Source organism: Myripristis murdjan, chromosome 20, assembly GCF_902150065.1.
Source record: "Myripristis murdjan chromosome 20, fMyrMur1.1, whole genome shotgun sequence".
Lineage (NCBI taxonomy): Eukaryota > Metazoa > Chordata > Actinopteri > Holocentriformes > Holocentridae > Myripristis > Myripristis murdjan.
In genome coordinates this window covers 2,118,628-2,128,627 of record NC_043999.1, presented here as the reverse complement: position 1 = coordinate 2,128,627, position 10,000 = coordinate 2,118,628, and the positions used below count along the sequence as shown (strand labels likewise).

Here is a 10,000-nt window from a genome sequence, read left to right as displayed (position 1 = left end):
TTGAAATAATTCAGGTTTAATTGAATTTCATGTGTATTTCCATCAGGAGATTGGACAGCCACAAACAAGCTTGTTAGGGGAAACACACACACACACACACACACACACACACACACACACACACACAGTAAATGAAGTGAATGTGGATATAAGTTTGGAAACTAGAACCAGAGTTGGCAGAAGCAGGACGACAGACACTGCAGAGCCTCAGTCTGAGGTCTGAGCTGTTTCCTCAAGTTTCTCCAACAGAAGAATAAACGTTTCAGTGAAACCGAGGAGATAAAGTGGGAGAATTTGCCGTGAACTCGTGTTTTCCACGCGTCCACGCGGCGTCCCGTCCCATGGTGCCGCGGTGTGTCCACACCCAGTGCGCCCAGCTGAGCTCACTGAAATGCTGTCATATGAAATGTAATTTGATTTTTTGTTCAAATTCAGCACAAAAAGACTCAGACATGAGACTGAGAAATGAAATTATCAATGACATCATCCGCTCTTTGTTTTACCATCATTACAGTCCTGACGTGGGCCTTTTTTTTTTTTTTAAACTTGCCTTGTAGAAACTCATGTTAAAGAACATGTCACATCCCACGTCCCTGGAAATGAGTCACACACAAATAACATGAAACATTTTGTCAATGAAGCTGCTGATTACCATGAAAGCAGGCGATTTTTTATTTTTTTTTATTTTGGCAAATTTATCTAAACGGTTGTCTAAAAATAATGAACATTTAAATGAAAGAAAAAAGCAAATTCTTTCATCTAGAATCTAACAAGCCATTTTGGAGACATTCATTCATTATTCATGAGCCACTGGCTGCTGATTGGCTGGTCATGTTGGTGGCCCCGCCCTCCTCCCGGCTGCTAAAGCACGGGCCGCCGATGTTAATTCAAGACTCTACATGATTGGCTTGTTTCTCTAGTGACATCACTTCCCTCAGAGAAACTCGTTAAACAGCGACGAGCACCAGGATCATTGTTTAAATATTCAAATTATGTAAAACTATCTTTAGATGGCGTGTTAGGGCCACAGAAAAAAAAAAAATTACGGAGCTGGGGGAGGAAAAAAACTCAGAATATCTGAGATTAAAGTCATAAATTTCAAAAATAAATAAATAAATAAAATAAAACAAATATTCCCTGAGATTAAAGTAATACATTTATGAGAAAAACTTTTTTTTCTCACAATTTATTACTTTAATCCCAGCACTTTTAATTCTTTTTCTTTTTTTTGACTTTATAATCTCAGAATTTTCAGAATGTTTTCCCTGTAAATTTGTTTTTTTCCCCTCATAAATTTTTCAGTTTTCCCATTAAGACTTTAATATCAAAATTTTTGAGTTTTTTTTTCTTGTAAATTTGTGATTTTGTCAGTTTTTTTTCTGTATATTACCTCCCCTCCCTTGGCTCCATTTTTTTTCTGTACAGTGGCCCTAATACGCCGTCATACTCTGAAATGTGAAAAATAAATAAATCAGACAACCAGACCACAGAATTACTAAAACATTATTTATTCTATTTAAAAAAAAAAACTTCATTCAAAACAATTGACATTATTCTGTTTTTTATTTTAATTTTTTTTTTGTAAAGAATGGTGAATGAACTCGACTCAACCCAGTGAATAAATCATTACACCCTTTACTGATTTTTTTTTTTCTGGAATGAAGACACTGGTGAAATCCCCGGCTTTCAGGACAGAAAAGGGATTTTGATGGAGCGCTGTGGGTCAGCTGTGACAGAGCGGGCGGCTGTGAGGACGTGGACAGTCGCTTAACGAGGTGAAAAAGTCGTTTGTCACTTGACTGTGACTTGAACAAGGTGAGCGCTGCAGGTGCTGCAGCAGAGGGAGCACAGGGTTGGTTTACAAATGGAAAGAAAAAAAAAAACAAGCTACCAACCAATCTCACTCAGAAATAAAGTCTGAAACTGTCACTTCCTTATCTGCCGACGCCTGGAAAATGATCAAATTATCAGCGTGTCGCTCACTCTCGGCTGCCGTTCACAACCAAAACTCAAATTAATTTCACATCTAATTCAGCGTCGCTCTGACTCCTGTTAGCAGCTTCTCTCGTTTAATAAGCAGCCAGAGCCCAGCGCCTACAGTCTGAGGATGTTAATCCCAGGTTCAGCTGCTGTTTTAATCCACGGGACGATCAGGGGGACCTTGTCCTCCTGCAGATGTCCCCACCGACTCCAGGGTTTGTCCTCGCTCCGTCAGCATGACAGCAGAGCTCTGCGAGATTTGACGTAAAGGAACACTCAACTATCTGAGGTAAAATCCCATGTCTGAGACCAGATGTTGGACACAATTTCCTCCTCTGTTCGTCCAGATGTTCACTTCCTGTGTGAAGACTCTCCTGTTAGCTGTTAGCAAACTGTGTATTTCAGATCCACATGATCCACCCTGTGAATCAGACAGCCTCAGAGCTGCTGTGAGGTTTATTTTTTCACTTTGACCGAGCCAGGCTAACGACTCCCATAGACTTCAAGTCTTTATGCTAAGCTACCAGGAAATGCTACTCATAGGAACTGAACCTCTGGACGTACAGAGGAGATGGTGTCCAACATCTGGACTCAGGCAGGGGAACTTGGGGAAAAGGGGATTACGCCTAAAATGTTGGAGTGTTCCTGTGAACATGGCAAGAACAGCGGTGACGCGTGCACACCAAATCCACCAAATCCACCAGAGCAGGAACACATGAACCCTACACGGTCCAGTTTATGGGCCGGACGCTTGGCCGGACATTACTGCAGCTTTCTCTCTCCTCCTGCTCGGCAGCATGGAGGAGCTGCAGCTGATTGGGCAGCTGCATCGCCAGGGGGCGTGGCTCTTCATTTTCAAGTTTGAGAAAAACGTCGGCTCGGTTTTCAAGCGATGAGGTTTGGATCGGTCTGATTACCTCGACAACACCTGCTAGCTAAACCTGGGCTTGAGTGTGACGTCGTGATGTCAGGTGAGGTTTGTTCTGTCAGGATGAACTGAGAAACAAACCAAACAAACCCAATCAGCCCGCTGGAAACACAGCTGTTATTTAGGTCATATACAAATTTAATATTTAATCTTATTTTTAAGTTGTAGTTTCTTGACAGTTTCTTGTTCCAGATGTGGGTGAGCGTCAGAGTCGGTGGAGCAGACAGGAAGTGACTCGTCACACTAACCCGCCCTCCGTGTCTTATAGAGCACGTTCACACGGCGGCCATCTTGCTGTGCCGTCACCGGTACAGCTAAAACTACCTTTAGACAACAGCTAACATTAGCATTCAGCCTCTTCCTAGCTAACGTTATCGCTTGATAGCATCACATGACCCGACAGGAAAGACGTGAATTCATTCTGAAATATGAGTGAACTCATATTATTTATTTATTAAGGTGTGGCAGTGAAAGCCGCCGGCCGCGCTGAAGCTAGCAGGCTAACGTTAGCTGTCCTGCTGGGTTTTAATGTTCTGCTGGACTCGGGAACGTTCTGCCACGTTCTCACCGGAACACAGAGTTTAACTGCAAGCTTTAGCAGGGGGACTGAAAAACCGTGTCCAGGATGTTTGTTCACATTTCGGTATCAGACGGTAATGTTAGCTAGGAAGTGGCTGAATGCTAACGTTAGCTGTTGTAGCTAACAGCTGATCTAATCTGTTGAAATCTGAGCCGACGTCCCTCTGGAGTTTCTCTCTCCGTCGTTCCTCAGGCTGGAGGCGGTGGAACCTCAGCAGGTTGTCAGGTTCTCTGTGGTTCCACGCCGAGCAGCTGTGAGAACAGCGACAGGAAAATGGCCGCCGTGTGAATCTGAATCTGAATCATATCCTTGCTTCCCACATTCATTGTCCCTTCCATGTAAGCTGCTGTGCAATGCATTCTGGGAGCGCTGCATTTCAAGAAGCGGGGCGTCACATCGACGTCTCCTCATTTGCATAAAGTTCAGGTCTAGGCGTCTTTATGCAAATTAGGGGGCATCAGAACAGAAACTTTTAAAGAACCGTCATCGATTTGAAAAGACAGATTCCGCAGCTGCAGGGTTTATTTCTGTTTCGTAAAAAAAAAAAAAAAAATCCAGAGAAAGTTTCCCAAAAAGCCGCCATGTTGGTCCGGTTTGAAACGCAGGAGAGGACGGCGTGCCGGCGAGGCGTTCGACCAATCAGGTGCAGCGAGGAAGTGTTTGTGTGGCTGGAGGAGGGCGTGCAGCTCGGTGCCACAGAGATGGAGGAGGATAAAGCCGTTTATTTCCTGTCAATCCAAACCGTCATGTGGTGAAAGTGGCCACGCCCATTGAGCGTCTGTCTAAACCCCGCCCCTGTGGACGCAAAACCATGACAGCGTGCGCTTCATTTCACTATGACACTAAAAAATTAATTAGACATAATCACTGTTTTCCCTACTTGTTAAGAATTCTGTTATAACACTTTTTCGTCTTTCACTGGTTCCTGTTTATTGGTTCCCGAAAGGTTCACGCCCCCTCTGTCGTCCAATCACGGCCGAGAGCAGGTTCTCCCTCTCCTTCTGCCCTGAGAGCTGATTGGTTGTTGGGGCTCAGGGGCGGGACTCCTGCAGAACTCTCTCCTCCAATTGGGCGTAGCGCTTCAGCATCTGGTCGTAAACCTGGAACACACGCACACGCACACACACACACACACACACACACACACGCCACAGACTGTGTTAAAGCTGCCGAGTCGCTCATTAAAAATGTCTGCATGTGTGTTTTTATAGATACAGAAAATACGCTCTTGGTGTGAAAAATAATGAAAAATAATAACAATAATAAAAAAGTAATAATAATAATAATAATAATAATGATAATAAGACTTTATTTATATGGCACCCTTCATACAGGGGGCGTAGCTCAAAGTGCTTCACAATAAAGTGAAAAAAATGCGAATAAAAAGAAATAAAAACAGTTAGTGTGAATGCTGCGTGATAAAACCAAGCGATCAGCTGAGTAACAACCAAAAAGAGGCAGCAAAAAGCAAAAAGAAATATCAAAAAGATCTATAAAAGAAAAATATGTCAAAACAACACAAACAGCAGATCAACATACAAATAAACAAAGATAAAAACATACATACAAACATAAACAATTACTCCCTCAAACTAATAATAATAATAATGATCATATGCACTGTTTGTGTGTGTGTGTGTGTGTGTGTGTGTGTGTGTGTGTGTGTGCGTCCCAGCACTGAACACCGTCCCGTCTCCGTCTCTCTCACACACTCGACACTGTTTCCTGTTTCTATATTTAATTTTCATATCTCGCCGTACAGCCGAGTGAAATATTCATTCCCCGACAACTAATCAGCGCTGATTTTCACTGCACACTGCACATGCTGTGTGTGTGTGTGTGTGTGTGTGTGTGTGTGCAGTAAGTGTTTTAGCAGCATGTCTTCATTATTTATGAGCTGTGCTGTTTAATTATGGAGGACGAACAGGAGGAGAGCATTGCTTCAGTAAACATGCAACTACATTAGAATAACATGGAACAGTGTGTGTGTGTGTGTGTGTGTGTGTGTGTGTGTGTGTGTGTGTGTGTGTGATAAGTAACGAGGAGGAAGATTGCTTCAGTAAACATACAAGTGTGTGTGGTGAGAGAGAGAGAGAGAGCGAGAGAGAGAGTATGCATTATAATTAAAATGCGATGAGAAGGCAAGAACATTGCTTTGGTAAACAGAAGTGTGTGTGTGTGTGTGTGTGTGTGTGTGCGCACGCGAACATGTGTGCGAACATGTGTGTTTGAGAAAGAAAGAGCAAGTGTGTACATGTGACATGGCCTAATTAAAATGCGATGACAAGAGAATTCACTTCTGATGAACCTGGAACTCTGTGTGTAAGTGTGTGTGTGTGTGTGTGTGTGTGTGTGTTGCTCCGGTAAACATAACTGCATAAAGATGTCAGCATCATTTATTAAGGCTCTTGATGTGTTCTGATGTAAATAATGGCTGTTGTATGCATGTAGTGAAGTTCATTTCCACACCAGCAGCAGGTCTTTAAGAAAGCGGTTCCCAAATGGGGGTCCGCGTCCCCCTGGGAGTCCGCTGCAGTACTGCAGGGGGTACGTCAGATGTTCAGTCATGCATAATTCTTAAAATAATGAGCCTCTGCTATAATAAGTTCAATAAAAACATAAATGTGTGTTAGATAAATCACATGTTCTCTTCAGTTCTCCCTCTGGGTTCCTGAAGGTGTCAGATGTGTGTGTTTGTGGTTTCAATCTGCTGCCGTGGTCGTGGAGCGAGGACGTTTGTTCACTCTGAGCGGGAAGACGAGACCAAACAAATCCAGAAAGTGGATCAGTGGTTGAAGCGTAGCAGCGATACAGCTGGAAACAAGGAGGAAGAAGAGAAGAAGAAGCAGAAACACAAACAAGAGAATCTGCTCAGCATCAGGTTGTTGGTTCACCCTGATGGAGCTGGACTGACCCTCCGACCACAGGAGGCTCAACTGATCAGGACCAACTGGACTGACCCTCTGACCACAGGAGGCTCAACTGGTCAGCACCAACTGGACTGACCCTCTGACCACAGGAGGCTCAACTGGTCCAACTGGACCGACCCTCTGACCACAGGAGGCTCAACTGGTCCAACTGGACCGACCCTCTGACCACAGGAGGCTCAACTGGTCAGGACCAACTGGACTGACCCTCTGACCACAGGAGGCTCAACTGGTCCAACTGGACTGACCCTCTGACCACAGGAGGCTCAACTGGTCAGGACCAACTGGACTGACCCTCTGACCACAGGAGGCTCAACTGGTCAGGACCAACTGGACTGACCGTCTGACCACAGGAGGCTCAACTGGTCCAACTGGACTGACCCTCTGACCACAGGAGGCTCAACTGGTCAGCACCAACTGGACTGACCCTCTGACCACAGGAGGCTCAACTGGTCCAACTGGACCGACCCTCTGACCACAGGAGGCTCAACTGGTCCAACTGGACCGACCCTCTGACCACAGGAGGCTCAACTGGTCAGGACCAACTGGACTGACCCTCTGACCACAGGAGGCTCAACTGGTCCAACTGGACTGACCCTCTGACCACAGGAGGCTCAACTGGTCAGGACCAACTGGACTGACCCTCTGACCACAGGAGGCTCAACTGGTCAGGACCAACTGGACTGACCGTCTGACCACAGGAGGCTCAACTGGTCCAACTGGACTGACCCTCTGACCACAGGAGGCTCAACTGGTCCAACTGGACTGACCCTCTGACCACAGGAGGCTCAACTGGTCCAACTGGACTGACCCTCTGACCACAGGAGACTCAACTGGTCAGGACCAACTGGACTGATCAGGAGGGTTTTTTTTTTTTTTTTTTTTTTTTTTGTGCCAATCTGGATGAGGCCCGGTTGTGTCTAAACAACTGAGACTGATTCTGATTGGCTTGTTTTTCTAGTGACATTTTGTGCAAATTATGTAAGAATATCTTTCCTTCACGACGGTGTATTAGAGCCATTGTAGGGAGAAAAAAAATTATGGAGCCGGGATTAGCGTGAGGGATAATATTCTGAGGAAAATGATTCAGAATTTCCAAGATTAAAGCCACACATTTACAAGAAGAAAAGTCAAAAATTCTCAGGTTAACAAATCGCAAATTTACAGAAAAAAAAAAAAAAAAACAGGAAAAAACAGTTTGTCCTCCTCCTGTGGGATCCAGTCTGAAGGAAATCCTGCTGGTCTGAGTCCAGAACCCCGACCTCCTCCTCAGCATCTGGACTCTGAAGAGACGTTGCTGTGACTTGGGCCGATTCAGAAGAAAACAATCTGCTTATTCTGGGCTCAGATCAGCAGGATCTCCTTGTTCCTGAATCCCATGTCAGAGTAGAATCTGCTGAGGGGATCAGCTGCAGGCCTGAGACACGGCCAGCAGGGGGCAGCACAGGTGGACACTGAGTTTTTTTTTTTTCTCATAAATTTTAGTTAATTCACCAATTGAAGTTTTAGATTCAGCAGTTCAGGTGGTCAATGCTTTTGTTTTCCTGCTGCCTTTTATCTCTCCACTGAGGAGGATCATTTGATTTTTTTTCTTCTATTTCATCTGCATCAAACAGGTTCATATTTTGGCTCTTTGTGTGTCTGATGGTTTCATCCTGATTCTGAGGTGAACAAGCGCTGATGAGCAGACATGATGCTGGCCAATGAGTGCAGCTGCTGAGAATCTGAACTGGCACACACACACACACACACACACACACACACACCACAGCCCGACATGACCTCGCCCCCCTCCCTCCTGGGAAGCGGGCGGGTGATTGACAGAACCAAACGGAGGTAAAGTCTCATCAGCCCTGACCTTCACTGCCTCCATCATCACGTTTCTTTTCATCTGCTCTTCCCTCCTTCATCACCTCACTCATCTTTATTTATTTATTTATTTATTTTTTTTTCACTTTCTAGAGGAAAACGCTGTTCGGTCTGTCCAGGGGATTTTTTTCAAACCAGCCACTTCTCTTTATTCCCCCGCAAATTCTCTGTATTATTATTATTCATGTTTTTCTGCATGTGGCGTGGGAGTGCTTTTGACTCTCTTCCTCTTACCTCTAAGGTGAAAGATTATTTTTTCTGACATTGTGGCTCGACACAGGCAGCAAATAGCAAAGTACTTTTTTTTTTTAATGCAGTAATGTGTTTCGAAGGCTTTAATGTGCTGTACTGATCCATTGATACCAACGGCAGGAGGACTAAGGGCCCTATCTTGCGCCAGACTCCCTAAACCCGCTATTTGCGGATTTAGGATTTAGGAAGAGGCGTTCCCCCGTAAAAGTTGCTATCTTGTGCACCTCCCGCTATCCGCAAAACACCTGCGCTACCCGCTATATTATCCATAGGCGTGTTTTGGGCGTTGCGCTAGTTAAACCAATCAGTGTGCCAGGTGCCATTGCCTTTAAGAGCAGGCTGCACTATCCTAAATCCTAAATCCTAAACCCGCGATGGAGAGAGGGAGGTAGATTTTCTCAGGGCTTCTACTGAGGCTAAAGCAAGTTGGCTATATACATATTATATATTATATTATAGGCGAGTTCATTCGGGAGGTGGAGCCACATGTGTCCAAGTGGACGTGTCACAAGGTTGTACTGATTGAGTAAAATCCCCGGGTCACACCACACACACACAAGAGGCAGAGGTGGAACTATGTGTAAACTAATTTATTGACAAGGTAGATTGGGCAAATAAAATATTAAAAATAAAAATATAGCACAGCTGCTGGCTTATGATAAAACAATAAAACGTGCTGGCGTAAGTGTCCAATTAAAACAGTCTTACCTCTAAACAGTCTATATGAGTAATATACTCAGTCCATTCCGGCAGCGTCCCGGTATCAGTCCGACCGTGTGCGTGGTGAGGCTCCGTCGGGGCGCGCATTGAAGCCGCCTGGGCGCGCTCTCCTAACAGCCCAAACTTTAGGGATAGCGGATAGCGGGTGGTCAGGACCACCCGCTATCCGCTAAAAGTGTGTGCGCAAGATAGCAATTTTAGGGATAGCGCATGAAACACACCCACGGACACACCTCCAGGCGCAAATGATGCAGTCGGCATAACGGATAGCAGGTAGCGTGGGCGCAAGATACCATTTAGGGATAGTGGAAGTTCCTAAATCCGCAATTTGCGGGTAGCGGGTGGCACAAGATAGGGCCCTAAATGTCGCTGCAGAGTTTGGCTGAATTTTGAACAGGAGTGAAAATCTGTCATGTCTGTTTCCAGCAGGGTCCCTTGACCTCTGACCTCCAGCTGTGTGAATGAAAATGGGTTCTCTCCCCTTTGCAGACACGCCCACCTTCTGCTAATCCCATGCAGTTTGGGCCCCAGAGCCTGCAGTCCACATGTGTTCTTGTGGCCTGTTGGAAAATGGTGTGTGTGTGCAGACTGGGGCCTAAACAGGACCTTCTTGTTCACAGCAAGAAGGTCCTGGGTTCGATTCCCCGCTGTGTGGAGTCTGCAGGTTCTCCCCGTGTCTGCGTGGGTTCCCACTGGGAGCTCTGGTTTCCCCCCACAGTCCAAAGACATGCAGGTCGGGTGAAC

General features: G+C 45.4%; 1 protein-coding gene across 5 annotated transcripts in view; it reads right to left on the bottom strand.

Annotated features, from left to right (window-relative positions):
* Positions 1 to 1,554: 1,554 nt before the first annotated feature.
* xylb (xylulokinase homolog (H. influenzae)) overlaps positions 1,555 to 10,000 on the bottom strand; it is a 49,649-nt gene continuing 41,203 nt past the window's right edge. For all 5 annotated transcript variants that reach the window (XM_030078747.1, XM_030078748.1, XM_030078749.1 and 2 more), the window contains one exon: positions 1,555 to 4,588. In XM_030078747.1, coding sequence (XP_029934607.1) covers positions 4,520 to 4,588 — 69 coding nt within the window. In that variant the 3' untranslated portion in view covers positions 1,555 to 4,519. The remainder of the gene's footprint in view (positions 4,589 to 10,000) is intronic.